The sequence below is a fragment of the Ambystoma mexicanum genome, chromosome 11 (genome assembly GCF_040938575.1).
Source record: "Ambystoma mexicanum isolate Mex_15411 chromosome 11, UKY_AmexF1_1, whole genome shotgun sequence".
NCBI lineage: Eukaryota > Metazoa > Chordata > Amphibia > Caudata > Ambystomatidae > Ambystoma > Ambystoma mexicanum.
The window spans coordinates 1108386956-1108405799 of record NC_090934.1 but is presented as its reverse complement, the minus strand read 5'-3'; the positions used below and the strand labels follow the sequence as shown (position 1 = coordinate 1108405799).

The following is an 18844-nucleotide window of genomic DNA, read 5'->3' as shown; positions in this document are numbered from 1 at the left end:
CTCTTGCTCTGGTATACACAGCTGTTGTAGTGGGAACCGTATATGCTTATTTTCACTATGGTATACACGGTCCTTAATTGTTTTTAATAACTTAGGCTGGTAGCAGCAGTCGTTTTTAATTGTATGTTGCAGGCAGTCGGCAAAGACTTTTCATGTAGTAGTTTATAGCCGTTGTTGTGTACTTGTTTTGCAGAATGGTAACATCCACCTCCTGAGGAAGATGTTTAGTTAACCACCACTACACAGCGAAACCAGTCGAGAGATAAATTCTACAGGGATGTGATCTTTGCATATGTTCTTCGTATCCACCCTGACAATATTGTCTGTGAATTATTTCTATTGTTTGTAAACATCACAATAATGTGTGTCATTATGGGGACCAGTCATGAATTCCTTTTCCCCATTGGTTTTTAGCATGTTTTTTGTGTCTTTTAGTACTTTGGATGTATTTCACGGTATGATGAGTTGTGTGTGAATGAATGCACCGTGTATGGCGAGTATGAATAATGATGTTTTAGCCGATTTTTGGCATATTGTTGCTGTTGTTTTGCTATGTTAAAAATGATCAGTGTATAATTTTTTGTGATTTATTCACCAGTTTTCAATTTTTGTATCACCTTAAATAAATTTGGATACATTATTTCTAAATATACTTTTCTCTGGACATATCTTTTCTTTTTTTTGATGACTCATACTCTATCATCACACCCTCCGGTGGCCACACTCTCACTTGCATCACTAGCAATTACTATACCAACCCTGGTAACAACCTGACCGAGCATCCTGGAGTGGTCTGACCCTGTCCCCATCACCGTTTCATACTGACTGCCTGGTTACGCTCTAGCACTAAGCCCACCCCCTTAGAGTGCCCCCTTTGACCTGTGTCCTACATTTGTCTGAAATCTTTGGCAATTTCATCTCATGCCTGCACTGTTTTTTTAACGTCCTCTGTTTTGCCTGTTTTAACGACCCTGTGCCGCATATAACACTTAAGCACTGCATTTGACTCATGCATTAGATATCTCATAACTGCACTGTAGGGGGTAATAATTAATTCTCTAGGAAAGATATCTCATGCTCTGTGTGTGTTGCAAAGTTGGTAGCTGATATACGCAAACCCAACAATTGTTTTAAACTAGTGTTCTTTTGAGTTTGCATTACCACAGTCTTCGAAAAGGTCCACATCCCAGCTCCATACTTAGCCACTGCTTTGTCCTTTCCTTCATAAACTGTAAGAATCATGACAATCCGTTGAGCTTTATACATTTTTCCAAAACACATACTAGCCGCAGCTGGTTGTATCATTTTCACAGATGACTTTACCATATAACCTTGACCTGTCATTCTGCTGGTGAAAGTCATACCCGAGTATTCAAAACATAATACCACTTTAATCACCTTATTATCAACATTGAAGAGTTGGGTTTTCTTTTGTTGTTGGTATTTTTGAAAGTACATTTTGCTGATTTGGAAGCATTGACCGTAAGATCCACGTCTGACCTAAATCGAGTGTGCATGTCTAGCAATTTTTGGAGAAGCTTCCTTACTTTTTGGAGAGACTGCCAGAAGAACTGTATCATCTGCATGTACTAATCTGGGATCATAGATCCTGCCAGCTGGGGGATGTCAGCCCGCAATTAAGAAGACATTTAAAGAAATTATAAATATGTGGGGAATAGACAGGGTACCAAAAGACACCTATGCCAAATCCAACCATTCACTGGCAACCAAAGTCTAGCCTAGCCCTCCAGGCCAAGCCTTACACTTGCTTTGTTCCCACTATGTAGGATTTTATGTTTGTTAAACACATTTTTTATTAAGCTTTTATAATGAATGAGAACAAAAAGTTAAATTCCGCAGTTAACCTACTTATAAATATAATCTTAACAAATGATCTTGAATAAATACAAAGTCTTTGTTAGCAATGTAACATTGTGTCAAGGTTATAAATATAAATGAAACATTACATTTGTAATACAATAATAATTAATTGCAGGAGCAATTAGTGTTAATAAAAGTGATTGACACGGAGTATATGGCAATTGAAGCCAAAGGAAATACAACATAAAGGACAATGAGAGACATATTGTTACTCCCCTAATATATCATATTACTATATAGGATTTTTAATTATGCATTAACTTATGCCCTCTCATTTGGACAATGTTAATGCCCATTGAGGACATGGTTAAGTGAACATGTGCGTAGAGACCCAATAGGGACCTTTTCTGGTGCACAGGGAGGTAGTTGGCATGTCACAAGGACACGCTTTGTTATAATCATGTGGGAGCTATTTCAGCATTGCATGAAGTGAAATAAATAGTTAGTACTGGAAAAGAGGGTGCTTGTTAACTTCTAAGTGCTCCTTAGTGATGGTGTGTACTTAGTGAATAGCAGTGGCTCTAATTTAATCTTCAGCATGGGCAATCAAACTATAACATGGTAAAGACTTAGTTGTAGTAGAACAGCCGATAAGTTATTTGGTAGCTGGATTTCCTATCTTCTAATGCCCTTTTTTATACTAGTTTACTTTGCAATATCCGCAATGTTAATCTAAGCAGAACAAACAGCATATTTCAAGAGCCTGATTTGGGGGTTTTGGTGTATGTTCATAGCTTGTTGGTGGTCTATATGGTGCCTAGTTGGTGTAATGCGGAAATCCACCCTCCTTACATATCACTGGCCCCATTTGCCTATTCTTACCATGTATGATGTAGTTTCTGAATGATTCTTTGTATTTCAGAGCATACTGGACCCAGAGACGTCTGAGCCCACTGATTGTCTGACACCAGAAGCAGTGCAATTCTGCTTGGATGTTGGCAGTAAAGCAACAAAAGTGTCGGAGATCGTGGAGCAACGGGATCGGGCCATTTACCAAGCCATCCAAGATGGAATCAATCGGGTCAATGCCCAGGCGACCTCCAATGCTCAGCGCATCCAAAAATGGACAGTTTTGGCAAAAGACTTTTCAATTTCTGGTGGAGAGCTAGGTAAATAATCTTGCTGTTTTATTAAGTGAATGTGTTTATCCATTTAATCATTAGCAAGATTGCATGTTTTACTCTTTTAACAATGATTTACTTCACAGGATGTTTTCAATCCTTCACATTTTCTATTTCTTCTTTTTTGAGAATATATTTATTTGCATTTTCAAAAAGAGCATAACACAATTTGACTGCGAAAAACCTATGTTAATAGTTCTCCAAAATATTGCTTCATCACAAATTCACAATATCGACTAATAGTGAGAAAATCCCCTGCATGAACCATCACCAATTGAAAAACTGTATACAAAGTAATATTCACGAACCTAGCTTCATTAGCTCAAGTTATTAAGGCAAAAATCCCAAAAGAGACAGGACTTTCCGAAAGAGACAGGACCCCGGACTCTCCCACCCTATATGTCACAACAGATAGTCTGGTTATGGCATGATTCTATGTGCACGACCCCCCCCTCTTTCATTTATTTGTTACTTCACTTCCTTAATATCTCAGATTCAGCCACCAATCTGCATACAGTGGGCATTCTGGCACGCTCTGGGCATGTTAGGACTGCTCTTGCAATGATTCCATTGAACCCGGTGCAATCCGGATTCTGAAATATGAAGGTTTCATTCCACTTGAGAACTCCAGGTTTTGCAGGAAATAGTATAGACTGTCTCTACTCGAGAATAATAAAAGCCTAAATTTGATGATGAAAACCTTTCTTAATAATCTCCTACTCCCTCCTTCTATGATTAGTCATTTCGCATACATTTGGGAGTACAAAAATCCTATTCTCATCTGGCAATGAAGCAACCTTTTTTGGCTTCCACCCTCTCTAATATAACTTCTCTATTCACCCCACTTAACAAGTGAATCATTATGGACCCCTCTCACACTCAGCACGCGTCCATTCATCAGGCAGGAGCATTTAATAATCTTGGGTTGCTTCAAGTTATTGGGATAATCCAGCTGGTGATTCAACCAGGTGTCACAGAAAACATTCAGATCTCTCCCCCAAAACAAGCTGGTAACGCAGCAAGCCACATCATGGCCAAAGCCCTCTGAAAATTCTCAATGCTATCGGCCCGGACTCCCAGGGCTTACGTTTCTTTGCTCTGGGAGGTTATGACAGCGCCCAGTCCTTTTACATCCTCAGCGAGTCCAGACTACAAATATTATCTATTCCATCCTTGTGTCCTGCTCCACAACCGCTACCCAGTTCTTCAATATTAAAACTGCCTCATTAAATTTGTCCAAATTTGCATCAGTCTAAGAGGTGGTTCTTTCGATCTTACATAAAATGTCCATTATGACATGGTTTGAAGGAATAGAGGGGGCTCAGAGAAACAGCATTAGGTGGCACATTCTTTTTCTCTCTTCTTTTCGGGGTAAAAAAGTGCAACTTCTTGCCCTCTCTGGCCATCTTCCTTTGCACATGGATCAAACTGTGCAGGACTCCCTCATGGTGCCCCTACAATATTCCAAGGCAAACTCCAATAGCAGGCCAATTATGCACCAGAGCAGAAGAAGTAGAAAGACACCAACCAGGCCCACGCCAGTTTAACACATCTCTACTGGCCCTCTATCATCCTCACAGGTCCAGTACGTGGAGTGTCTTCCAAGACGATCATCTCGCATCATAGAGTCTTCATTTTGTCTATCTGACTGCTGCCGTCCCGTCCAGCCTAACCAAGATAAGCATGGTCTCCCTAAGTTAGCCCATCAGCTCCTGGAAGCATGGCGACAGTCAGGTCAGCACTGGTGCCCATGTAGCTCGGGAGGATGGGAAGCTTCACTAAGTTGACCACACTGACTTAAATGGGACAGCAGAAGGAGCCAAAAATGCATTCGATTAAGTGCCATGAACATTGCTGCATTGCTTCTGCACAATAAGACGCGAGGGAGGGGCAAAGTAGCGAGGCACCTCAGGGCATCAAGCACATTTTCAGCGGCAATGAAACATCCAAATGGGATCCACGTATGACTCCTCTACAGAGGCGGTCAGCAAAGGTACACAAGGGTACCAGGGAATATGCAACACACAAGTCCCTCTGTGTTGGTGGTGGAGGGTAGATGAGAGCTGCCATTTTCCTCCATAGCTGAGCTATGCTGCTCTTCTATTTTTATTGTGTCAATCTCCTCCAAACCCTTCTTCCCCATCCCCGTCCTACAGGAACGTCAAGCACAGGTTTTTAAAATGTGTCATGGGAGATGGAGATTAATTCCACATTTTTAGAAAAAAGTAGTATTCATTTTTTATAGAAATTCTGAAAATGTCCCCAAAACTACTAAATGGGCTGGCTTACTGAGATCCCAGAATACGTCAGGTTCTATATCGCGACACTTTAAAATGGTAATTCTCTGATATGCATTAATGGTGCCTGTTTCAACAATATACAGCATCTGCCTCTTTTAGTCGAGTAGCTGTATTTTACTAGACAAACACAACCCAATCTATACATTTTCCAGACGGCCGACTTGTGCTGAGAAGTACAAATTATATATTTTGCCTTGTGTCATGCAGGACCCCACTAGTTTCTGACCCATCTCTCAACTTTGTTACCCTAGCAAATTGTTGGAAGCCATTGCTACCTTACAGCTCCAGTCTTTCATTAAGAAATCCACAATTTTTGATGATTAGCAGATGGGCTTCAGACCAGGCAGGGGGATGGAATTAATGGTATTAGGAATTGTGCACGACCGTAGAATTTTTGGTGGATGATGGCAGTGTCTGAGCGCTGGTTCTTTTAGATCTTTCCCCCATGTTTTACACTATCAGTCATCCCACCCTCTTGGATGTCTGTCTTGTCTGGGCAGTAGAGGCCAAGCATTAGTTTGGATAGCATCCTTCCTTTCAGAAAGAACTCAGAAGCTACACCCACAAATATTGCACATGTGGTGCCACAGGTCTCTCCTCTAAGTCCAATTCTGATTAAAATATACCCGAGACCATTAGCGGACCTCATTTATGCTTATGGCTTGCAGCTATCCATGTAGGCACATGACACCCAGGTGGGAATCAGATTGTGGAGACAGCCTGGATGTGGTGTGAGGGTCAGAAATGAAAGCTGGACACAAAGTGGTTATGTTCTTGGTTAAAGATGTTTTAAATAAATAAGAATTGGTTGGGAAAACGGCTCTCTGGCCTTATTCTAAAGTGGAACTTCCCTATCTAGAAACCAAAAACTAAGGATCTGTCTGTGTCAGGATGTCAATAACTGAAAGGTAGTCCTCTGTCCAAAACGTCCTATCCTAACTCTCACACTAGAAACAATACAACAAAGGGTGCATGTAAGTGTCTTTAACTTGATGTTGGCAAAAGTGTTAAAAACCAAAAGTTTAAGAATGACTCCAGCAAAAATGTTTGACAAGGTAAAGACCCTTGGATCCAGATGGTGGTCTCCTTCCCCTGGATTCTTAAACAGTATGGCAAAACATTTCTCTTTAGCTAACAGTTCTTGTGAAAGGGGGGAATATTGTGACTCATCGAGTCAAGTCATAACATCTCCTCAGTGGTTGTCTCCTCCCATGTGATACTCCCTCTTATAATCACCCACAGGGTCAGGATCAGGTAGCAGCTGCCGTCCCCTGGTCACCTGGGAGCAGGTTCCCGCTGGAGAATCTGTAATGACTCCATTGGATTCATCACATACCCTTCTCCTAAAGACTCGGCTTCCCACTCTAGGGCTATCCCTTGGGTGATAATCATCAGTCTCCCCCATATGCGGAAGCGGCTCCTTATTCTGTGGTTCACACTCCCAAATAGCGTCTTCTGAAGAAAAACCCTCTTCTTTAATGTGTAAATTGGGGAGTATGGAAGAGATAATTATTAGTGTTTTCTTTGGATTGTTTTGAAGTTGGGAAGGTTGGTGCCAATTATTGTCTCTTTGGGTATTCCGGGAATGACAGCGGCCTTCATTTTAGTGATATGTGGGTCTCCTCCATCCTACTGGTAGTTGAATGCCCCGAATCATTGTGGTCTCTTCTTGAGAGTTGAGCATTTTGCCTAACTTGTTGAATAGTATGCCAGCAGAGTAAACCCATCTGTTTCATATGCTATCCTCAGAAAGCTTCTGAATAATATAGTGCTTCCCTTCACTTTGTTTACCCCCTCCGAACCTCACCTTGGGCCTTAGGAATACCAATCCATCTGCAATTACACATTGTTTTCAATGACCACTGCATAACTTGGATGACCCGCATGACACAGCAACTCTTGCTGAAATACACAACGATTTCTCTACCTTTTTCCACTCCCGTTGACTCTCAAGAACAGGTAGTGGTGTTGGTCTCATGATCAGCAAGATCACACCACCTACCCTACTTCCTCCCATCCTACACTACCCGCTCCACCTTCAAATACACAGCTGTCCAACTCATTGTGCCAAACCCTCTCATTATCCCCATCTATCACCCTCCTGAAACGTTCAATTTCTTCTCATGCCTAGACTACTACTCAACTCCTTTCAAACAATATAGCCGGTCAGATAGCACAGCGAGCTAAGCACTCGCCCTGATATCTGTGCGCAGCCTGCTGTGACAGGTTTGAATCCCAGCTCTAAGAGGATTCAATTCAACACTACAGCTAAGTCAATGCCTAGTCTGGGATACTGAATGGAAACCCTTATTGATATATCTTTATGTCCAGTTCATGAGTTCTGGATGACTACCCCTATATAACACCCCTCTCTTAGAATCCCCCTGACCCCACTGAGCCAAGAAGTAGTTCTGTTTTGCAAGTTTAAAATGTTTATTTGAGAAATAAAACAAAATATAGATACCACGCTTTTATAATAAATTAATAATCGATATCGCCCTTATAAATATAATGTTAATCAACAATGGGTAATCTGACACTAGCACACTTCTTAATAATCAATGAGGAGTTGGTGTAGGATCGATAAGGCAGCGAAAATACTTTTATGGTTTCAAGGGAAAAGCAATGAGGAATAAAATGCAGTACAGAAATACTTGATATGATCTCAGCAAAAGATAAGATAATCACTTTTTCTCTGGCAATTCACCCCCCTCCCCTATGCAATGTAAGAAATGGAAGCAGATGGAAAGAGGAGCACACAGTTCTCAGGAATGCAATCAAAAACCATACGAAATTCAATTCCCACCCCAGCAAGCTTAGAGAAAACAGGTATGAGTTTTAACACAGGCCCAAGTGCTTTGAATGTGGTGGCAGTGAAGTGAGAAATATGGTGAAAATGCTTTTAATTCCATTTAAAAGATTCAGGGTGAGTGAGAGATACTTGGGATGAGCTCAGGCTCACTTTAGCAATGATTCAGGGATGGTTATTAAGAGGCAAACGAATTTTTAGCAAAGGAAAGCAAAAAGCTGCTATCTTTTTACAGGTAAAGAAATCAGGGCAAATCGCAAATCACGGCAAAATTCGCGAGTGCGTGATTCGCGATTACGGCAAAAGTATAAGGAGTAGCAAGGTACGTTGGAAAGCATAGATTCTAAGCTTTCAGCTGAAAGTTGAATTTCGTTCCTAGCCCAAACGGTTCCAGAGATACAGACGATTAAATAAAGGTCGTTTTTCGGATTTAAAGTAAACTCAAATGACAGGTGACAGCCTGCAGCTTCAGAATTGACAGGTGACAGTTGTGCAGCTTTACAAATGACAGATGACACGATTTCTAGGATGCTGTTCTACTTAGGTTAAAATAGTTTGGATTAGATTATTTTAACTAAGAGATTGGTTCTGCACAGTTCTGCTAGGTACTCACAATATAAATTTGAAATAGGCCTCGCCACGGATCTGGTCAGGTTTTGGACTGGACTCCGGTTCTGGTCTCGGCACTTCACAGTGATCTGGGTCAGCTCTCTGGTTCTGCTCACAGCGGTCTGGGTCACTCTGGATCTCTGGTCTGGTCTCTGGCAATTGTTCTTGGCAAAAGAATTCAAATAGCTCGCCCGGCTGTGGAATGGTTCGCAAATGATTTTAAGGTTGCTGAGGCCTGCTGAGAAGAGTTCTCAGTTTGTGGGTTTAGGCCCTTGCTTTAAGTTCTGAAGTAAAGTTCTGGTCTTTGGAGATTGATGGATTTGAAGTCTGGATCTCTGGATGTGAAGTCGTCGGTCAGCATGCTCTGCAGCAAATGGAATTTAATGTCTCTACCTGTCCCAGCAGTCTCTTTTTATGTGTTTTGAAAATGGGTGTGTGCCTGGGCCTAGCTAAGCCTGCCCCTCTCTACTTGTCATTGGCCCAATTCTCCCCTCTCCCATGATTGGGGGAAGGAAATGGATTGTCTGCATGATGAAGTCTGTTTATGGGTCAGAGGATCCTCCCCTGGTCAGTTTGCCCACAAATCTATATTTGATTCAAATACATCCTTCCCAGATATACAATTTGTTGAAATTACATGTGCACATTATATATTCCTTATGGTCCATGCTTGTCCGCCTCTGATCTTCCTGGGGGCTTGCATTCAAAAATGACAACATTTTGCGCTTTTTAACTGGTTTTGCAATATCGGACATTTACCCAAAATTACACACATGTGCGCAAGGAGTATGGACATTAATTGATGAAGTGTCAGATTTTTAACATGCAGACATTTGGAGTGAGACCCTATTTTCCGCTAGCAACCCCCCAGAATACACTACAGGGTCCTAACGCCTCTCAAAATGTTCACAGAAAAATCACAAAAATAATGATATTACTTATATAATTCTGACAAATCCGCACTATGAGTTATCTATCTTTTTAAAATTATGCCCTGGCTTCCCACATCACAGGGTGGAATAACTGGTTTATCCACTTCCCCCAAGCTCAGCTGCTAGCAGAGGCACTGCCCCTCCCAGTTTCCCCTAAGAGGAAGCCACTTTTACAACGCCCCCAATATAACATTTGCCTGAGTCCAGGACAGGCCTTTGTTCAACTCCCTGTAGTCCCCAGCTGCTCCACCCCTAATCTAATCAGAGAGGTGACAACTCCTTTTGGCAAGGGGGAGAGTGGCTGAGCAGGTTTCAACTCCTGCCGGGGGTAGTTGTCAGGCAGAATCCAGTTTCATTAAGCCAGGTTTCAGCTAAATGTCACTTTTTGTTCCCAGTTTTCTACATTCAAATCAAACTGACAATTTGTACCTATACATTAAATAATTACTTCCTTCAAGTCATTTCGGAATATGGTTTTACATTCTTCCACCTCTTAGCAAGTCTTTCCTTGGTCTGGTTTTGTTTCATTTGTGCAGTTTTACACAAAAGTCTGGTGGTTTTAAAACGCCGGCTTTCTGATAGTGGTGAGTACTGGTAATGCAACCATTTTTGGGATTAAGAAAATGAATTCCCCACAGTTCTGAGTTGCTTTTTTGGCAATCAGCATTGCCATTCCCAATGGTTTCGGGCTACTGTGTGTGTAGCCCAATGGTGGTTTTAGGCAGTGCCTTCCTGTGCTCACAACATAGGCAAAAATGGGTGGCAGCCTATTCTTCATGTTTTCCCTGTGCACTCTCTGGGGAGTTCTGGCCATCATGATGTTTTCCATGCCAGTACTGTACAGTTTTATTGTAGGGCTTGGATGCATGGGTAAAAACATCCCACACAGCAGGGTCAACTCAGCCTTTCATCCTTCTGCGGTCGATAAATTGAGTACCATTCTCTGGGATAATAATGTCTTCTGTTATTGCAGCGCTTTCGGACCTATGGGTGTGTATAGCTATATAAGAAATACATTATTATACCCCAGATAATTATGGGCAACCTCAAACTTCCCATCATATCTAAGACCCATCAAGTACAATTTGACTTTACACTCTCTGACCACTCCCTTGTAAGCCTTCATAACCTCCTGACTCCTACTGGTGGGAGCCCTCTTGATCTCATCTTCCTATCTAACACTATTTACTCCTCTGCCTTCTCTACTGATCTGTCTCCTTCTGATCATTCACTTCACCATCTGGATTCCCTCCCCACATGTATTAACCCCCCCACATATCACTAAGAGGAGGTTAAACCCAACTCCCTGGCTCCATACCTGGGCCTGCTCTTGTCCTTCCTACAGGATCTGTCACCTCTACTTGCCCACTCAATTGAACTGGCCTTCACAGGGTTTAATGACACATTTGCTATCTCTTTTGACTATCACTATCCTGCTTGATTCTTTCCCATTCCTGCCCTTGCACTCATTCTTGGATAACCGAACCATCCAACAGAGAATATCCACGCCCCTCCATCATGTGCGTAAAGGTCACTCCCCTTGCCGTTTACAAAGACTCTCTCCTTGCCCGTATGCCCATCATTGACTCTGCCAAATCATCCTTTTAAACTGATCTTATATCATCTCTTCACTCCCCCTTGCAAGCTCTGTGTGGCTTTCCAAGCTATGCTCCATCTCCCTAAAAACGACCCGTTCCCTCCTCCTCTCTTAGTTAATGACTTTGCCTTCTACATTTCCACAATCACAAATATATGTGATACTAAATTAACCCTTCTATCACTCATGCTTCATCCCTCTTTCTCTCCACCCCCTAACACTCCTTCACTCACTTAGCGCCCACTTCACTCCTAAGAATCCTCAGCCCTGCTCACCCATCCTGTGCACCTCAAACAATTGAAGAAGTACTTGCATCCAGCACATCTTTGCATCGCACATCCTTCTTCAACCTCTCTCTCGCCATTGGTATTTTCAAAGCCTACTATAAAACAGCCAGCGTCATCCCCATTCTTAAAAAACCCACTGCTGACCCTATAACATTCTACTTCAACAGATCTGTTCTTTTCGGCCCCCCACCCCCACTTCAGAATCTCTGAGTGAGTCATATTGAACATTGTTAGGCAGAATCTCATGCATTACCCTTTGAGAACACTACATGCAATTAAGACTACAAGTGTAAGCACAATTTCACCTTTGGTACAAGCCTGTACTACACAGTAAAGTGGTAGCGATGGCTGAGCAGCCAGGCTTATCTCAAGAGTTTAAGTGAGCAGTAGAACAAGTTACACACAGGACCAACTAATACAGTGTGATTCAAACAAACACGCAAGGTTTCTTGGTAAACGAATATACATTTAGTTATTCAGTCAGTTAGAAAACATTCCACTAGCAAGAGCAGCTCAATATCACACACTAATAAACCACAAATAAACAACCGGTAAGTAAATGAACAAGTTTAGCTCCCCTAAAGTGGGAGCAAAATAGCACTTCAGATACTTAATAAAGGGGTAAAAAGACAAGGTTATAAAGACAGACAGCCAAAATACATTCATAGGCAGGGCAAAGGGTTTCAGTAAGCTACAACCAGAAATTATTCTCAATAGGACTGGGCCAAAGTCAATAGTTCAGAGTCTTTGTATAGGATAGCACAGTTCTGGTAGATAGCGGTAACGTCTTTGCCACAGAGTTTAGAAGAGTTTGGCTAGGTGAAAAGTTTGACTCATTTTTAGGGAAGGACGAGCCTTCGAAGTTGAGAAAGTTTCCACAAACTTTCGCAATGGCTGAAAAGATTTCCGGACCGCATTTGCACAGTACCTTTGTATTGAAGAAGAGCTGTAGCTGAGGCAGTTGTTCCTGGCAGTTCGAGCAGATCTCGCTGTTCCTGAGCTTCAGTCGTGGGGACAAGAAGGATGACATTGGGAGGTTCCTGCACTGCCCAGGGATGAGGCCAAAAAGCTTAGCAAGACATTGGTTTAAGGTGTGAGTGCCTTAAAGTCCACAAGCTGGTTTCCTTCCCTCTGGCTATCTGGTTTTCAACAGCACTCTGATGAACATTCGACCAGATGGGGACGGTGTCCAGGTGGCTTACGAGTTGGTTATTCCCACCAAACTCAAGGGAAGAAGTTAACCTTGAAGGGCTTCTCTCTCGATTGGAGTTTCAGGCAATTCGGACCTGCAGCAGGGCTTCACCGGTCGTCCAGGAGTTGCAGCAGTCCTCTTCCTTCAGCTCGTCTTCGGTTCTTTCGTTCCAGTGGTCGACTCTGCTTTCTAAGTCCCCGAGACCTGCTTTTAAACAGTTTTAAAAAGAAGTCCGGAATGCAGGCAGCAGAGGCAGCAGCAGAATCCTGTAGCTCCTGGCCCTCTCCTGCTACTGATAATTTTGGATTATGAACACAAAGAAAAAGATTGAAGTGGCTGAGAACCCTATACCTAAGAAATCAAAAACCAACTTCTGAGATGGGTGAGGTTCCTAATACTCAAGATATCTATTCTTTACTACTTAAGATGGCTCAAGACCTGGGAAAAGTGGTCCAGGACGTGGGGGATGTTAAATCATCAATGGATGATCTATCCAAGAAGGTTTCTCATCTGGACAACATAATTTCAATCCTGGAGAGCGGTTTAGCTTCTATGTCTTCAGAAAATACCGGTAGTTTCAGAGCATAGAACACCTTGAAGGATGAAGTTCAAAAAGGATAAGAAAAGAATCTGGAACTGGACTTGAAGATGAGCAATAAAAACCAGACACATGTGGGGGTTGAGGAAAATGTAAATGAAGATTTGATGCATCTGGTAATGGACATTTTGAAGTTCTGCTTTGGCTGTGACCAAATAGTCCAGGCAGATATTGACAATATTGATAGAGTGGGGAGAAAACCTGGCCCTAAGGCTAGACACATTTTAATTACACTGATGAACACCAGGACAAAAGAGGCCATTCTAGGAGCAGCAAGGAAGAAGGGGAACACCTATTTCAAAGGTACCAAAATATGTATGTTCCCTGATTATTCAAAAGAAACTTTAATAATAAGGAACTCCTTTAAGGAGGCCAAGGACTTGTCAAGGCTGGTGGGAGTTAAAGCTTTTCTTAATAAGGCGAATTTACTAACCCTGGCTCTACCAGATGGTGAAAAATTCACTTCTGACCCTAAGGAAGCCATGAACTGGTTGGAACCATTGCGAGATAAGTGTATCTAGTTTCCTTCACCTTTTTGTATATACTGTATTTTATACCTCTCAATGTTACGCTTGACTTTTATTTATTTATTAAATTCCCACTTGTTAATACTTAAATGGAATAAAATGGTGCCAAGCTGACTTCAGCCGTTAGAAGATTGTAACTGATTCATATTTAAATGAACACATACCTTTGTGACACCTATTCTGATGCTCTGTAGCAGCGCCGGGGGAATAGAGGAAAGGACCCTCTGGTGTGCCTTTTGCGTGCCCACGTGCGTAACCAGGAAGTTTCAACGTCCCGATATGGCTTTCGGGTACGTCCGGAACTTGGACTGTATGCTGGAGTAGTTGTGGCGAGATCGAGGTATCAGGAGGAGAACGAGGAATGTGCAGCTTGTGCTTTTTTCTTTATCTAACACTCCGCGCTCTATGCCATTACGCTGGGAGGCTTATTTATGTCCCAACTACATTCGTCTTGGGGATTGGGCTCAAGTATCCAAACTATGATATCCTTCATATATCAGCCATCCTGACAGTGTTGCTGCCATTGCCGCCATCACATAATTGCAGCCCGAATGAAACCAATGGCGCCCGCCCTCGGGGGAGGGGAGGCCAAGCAGAGCCCCATCAATGGACCGGCACTGTGGTTGCATTACAAGAGAAACAAATGACGCACAGTTCAAGAAAGATCGGGAGGACCTGCACCGCAGCAAGGAAAGACTCAGCCAGAGGGACAGAGAGGTCGCAAACTGGCCCAGAATGGAGCAGTTGCAGTACCGAGTTGAAATGCTGGCACATGACCCAAGCCCACACATAAAGGGGCGCGGCCAACCCAAGGCCAGGCGAACCATTACTCATTCTTCAGAAGCATATCTCCAAGCACACTCTGGTTGTAACCAGAAAATGGATGAGCAACAAGTTAGAGGTGCAGAGGCATAGTCGCCCCAGTGTGCAGAGGGTCATATTGGATACTATGCAGATGATGAAAGTTCCTCCGAGTCCAGAACCTCTGAATAGGTGCCAACCAGACGGAGATCCCTCAAGACGAGTCTTCACACTCTTTCATCAGGGTCAACTCCATATCCAGGGGGAGCCCCCAATATACCGCAATCATCTATAAATATGATTAGATCATATGGCGCGACACCTCAGTCATCTGTTAATATGATTCGGTCACCTAGCAGTACACCGCGATCATCAGTCAAAACATCTCAGTCTTCTGTGAGAAGCTCTACTATATCGGACATTAACCAGGATGTGGTGAAAACCGAGTCACAGACAGAACAAACAAACTGGTTCAAATCCTTCATCATCAACCAAATTCCGTACATCTTCAATCAGCTGAACTCCAGTGACATGCCTCCGATATCCAACGAACAGCACCTAAAGGAGTTCATGACATTTCTGCAGGAGCAGAATGGCCTAGAATCCCAGCAAGATGTTGTCGAAAAGGCAGTTGCCAAATTAACAAAGAAATTGCAGCCCGAACCGAAAGACCTGTAAGGCTCCCTGCACAGATGAAAGCCTGTCTTGCAGATTGGGCTCAAGTATCCAAATAGCAGAGAGTTCCGGCTGCATGCTGCCCAGGGCTACAAGACTCTATGGACATTTGTTTATTAAAGTCTTCATTTGCAGCCAACCTGTCATCCAGGGACAGAGATGAATAGACTAGAGGCCGACAACCTTTGATTAAGCTAAGTCATTATGCATCCCCCCTTCATGATCTTCCTATTATATACCGTGATATGCCTCACCTTCACTTTGCAACCGACTGATATAGCTCGCCTCAAACCCCGAGATCTGAAGGTACCAAAAGAGTGGCAGGAAATGTTGCCTTCCTACACTGAGGTGACATGAAACCAGCAGTAAATGTAAATGCACATGTTTGTTGCTTAGTTATTGTGCATCTCAGGCTTGAATGAGCCAATGGTCCTACGCCTGGATCCTCGCTCATAATGACTGAAGGACTTCATATGGTCTATAAAGTCGTGTGGCCTCATCTTTGGGACCGCACCAGACATGTCCTGATATGCCGCATCTACCAGAATCCTTGAATTATGGTCACCTTGCTCACAGACGTCAAATTCATCGACAAGCCTTGTGAATTTAGGCCGTGTGGCAGCAGTAGACTATTACATGTGGTGAATTATATTGCTGTCAATGATGGTCTGCAAACTAGTGTTCATGTTATCTGTGATGTGTCCATAGTACTGATAGTTACAAGCTGATGTTCCATGTGCATTAATTCCTGTCCTCTGTAGTTGGTAGTAGAGCATCTTCGGATGTTTTATAAGTGTTGCATGCACTGTTTATGAATCTCAGCATATCAGGTAATAAATACTAAACCTAGCTTCATCTACTTTAAGGTGCCAGTATGGGCAATGCAAAGCCTGACTAGCTTAAGGCAGAGGGAAGCAGCACCAGATACCAGGCTGCCATTTTTAATTATAACTGATTGCATGCTATTACAAAATGAGGAGACTTGCACAGAGGTGAATGATACATTTTGTAGATATTTAATGGTGGGGGAAACGTAAAAACTGAAGTTGAAATCCCATTCGCCTTTATCGCCAGTGGTTGACTATTGGCTGCAACAGTGGTGTGATGTGATGTAGATCACAGTGTGGAACTAAGAGCAACAGTAATGATGGGAATGGTTAATCCCGCCTGTGAAAACTGGCCCTGTGACTAATACAACATGTGCTATCTATTCTGGTGGAACAATGATGTGATTATTCTGGCCTTTGTAGATGGCGACTAGCACTCCCCAATATCCTGTACTAGAAATGGTTTCCGCTTTGATGGTTTGTACTACCGCCATTTGAATGTAGGGGGCTATGAGTTACGTGTGGTGGACTTTAATCCAACATGAATTTACAGTACCTTTTAGTTCATCGGGGGTGTATCTGATGACAAGCAATAAAATAAGGGGGCGTTAATGTGGTGATTATACATGGTGTTACATGTTTTCATATGAGTCTTCTTCCAGGACTATATGACTATTCTTTCTGATAGAAATCAGAGATTACATGACGTATATCCTTCTGTGATTGATAGACAGGCGGAATGGGAATGGTTGAAAAATTATTTCTAAACATATGCAAATATACTGATGCCGCTCTATTATCTAGCAACGTAATGAGAAAGGTGACTCAAGGTGATTTTACAGACTACTAAATATATAATATATGGTCATATTTTACAAATTTGCTTTTTACTGTTACACTCACTTTCAATTGCTCTGTGTCTGTCAAAAATGTCGCTCTTTGTTTCTTAGATGTCCTATTCAATGTATGTTTAGTTAGGTTGAGAATTGTTGTTCCCTCTGATTGCGTAGGGGTTTTAACTTTTACATTTTAATTGAGACATTCTTTGAGGTCAGATCAACTGGTGGGGTCACGCACCCAGATGTAGATGATGATGCTCTATCCGGCCTTTGGGTGGGTTGGTTAGGTCGTTGGGGTAGCTGATGACATGAGAGGTGGAACAAAAATAACAAAATTAACAGGATTTCATCAACTAAGAGATGACAAGTAAATGCACCTATATTGGCTCTATTTTTTGATGTCAACGAGATATTATGTGAATCCTGCACCTGCACATTTTATCCAACCAATGTAGTTCTATTGCTCCACTTACACAGATGTACAGTTTCAGGTGTTCAAAGATTGATGAATGGTTGGTCATACGAGTGAGATAGGTGTTTGGGACACAAGGTGTGGTTGTGTTTTTAAAAAAAATATTTAATGTCATTTTAAAGATGTTGTGATGTGTATAACAGAGTTAATTGTGATATATGTTGTTGATATATTGGTTTAATGGTTTACCAGGATCCTAAGTTATTAGTACCTTCTCTGGGTTCGTGTGAACTTGTATTGGCCACTGAATTTGCATGTCTGATCTAAAGGTAAATTCAACATGGTATGAAGTCATCTGTCTTTAGTGGACTGTGGACATTTTGATGTTGAGGAAGAATGTGGATGTGGGTGCTGGTAGGGTTTAGGGTGTGAATGGATTAATTTATTTTATGAAATTAGTTATATTAGCTTGGGGAATATTGTGTAATTGCTGTGCTAGATATACGGTTCTAAGTCATGGGTTTATTCATAATTTAATATACATGGTGTGTTATTTGTTTCATATAGGGTTCTCGCAATTGCTTTATTGGTACAAAGTGTTCAAAGGTTTATAGGAGAGGTGTCCAGGACACTGTACTGTTAGAAATGTTATATATAGTTTCTAAAATATATCTGCTGTTGCTGACTTGCTTCTATTTCAGAGGGGTGGGGGGTTTGGTTCACATCTAATAATCATTTGTTGGATTCAATAAGGTTGGTTGATACTCCTTTATTTCAATATATATTCACTAATGGTGGGATGATGAAAAGGGCAAATGACCTACAGATGATTAGTTGGAACGTTAATGGATTGAACAATCCGAAAAAGAAACTAAAGGTGATGACATATTTAAAAGAGATGAGCAGTGATATTTGTTTTATTCAGGAAACTCATCTTGTTCAGGACAAAATTGAGACCCTGAGGAAGGGTTGGGAGGGTTTATGGCTCCTCGTTTTTGACACTTTCGAGGGGAGTGGCAATCCTGATTCGGAGAAATATTCCAATAAAAATGTTGAGAGAGTTGTCAGACCGGGAGGGAAGAATGGTGGCATTACTGATTAATATTCAGGGATGCATTGTGGCGTTGTGTAATATTTATGCCCCATCTGTGGATGACGGGTCATTTTAAAGGAATGTCGCTCAATCTTTACAGGATTTAGGTACAGACAATATCATTCTAGGTGGTGATTTTAATACTGTTATGAACAAGGATTTGGATAGAAGTGTATCAATGAACAGTAAGCAGACTGATCAACATTATCTATCCTTGCAAAATCTACTAGAAGAACATGCACTAAAGGATTGTTGGAGGATGACACACCCGATGACCAGGGAATATAGTTTTTACTCGGGCGCACACTCGGTTTATTCTAGACTTGATATGTTACTGACAGGGA

The 18844-nt window shown here is 42.0% G+C and overlaps 1 protein-coding gene across 3 annotated transcripts in view; it reads left to right on the top strand.

Annotated features, from left to right (window-relative positions):
* The window catches only part of ACSBG1 (acyl-CoA synthetase bubblegum family member 1), a 1203629-nt gene that overhangs the window by 1172667 nt on the left and 12118 nt on the right, over window positions 1–18844 (top strand). For all 3 annotated transcript variants that reach the window (XM_069624414.1, XM_069624415.1, XM_069624413.1), the window contains one exon: window positions 2744–2990. In XM_069624414.1, the coding sequence (XP_069480515.1) occupies window positions 2744–2990 (247 nt within the window). The remainder of the gene's footprint in view (window positions 1–2743; window positions 2991–18844) is intronic.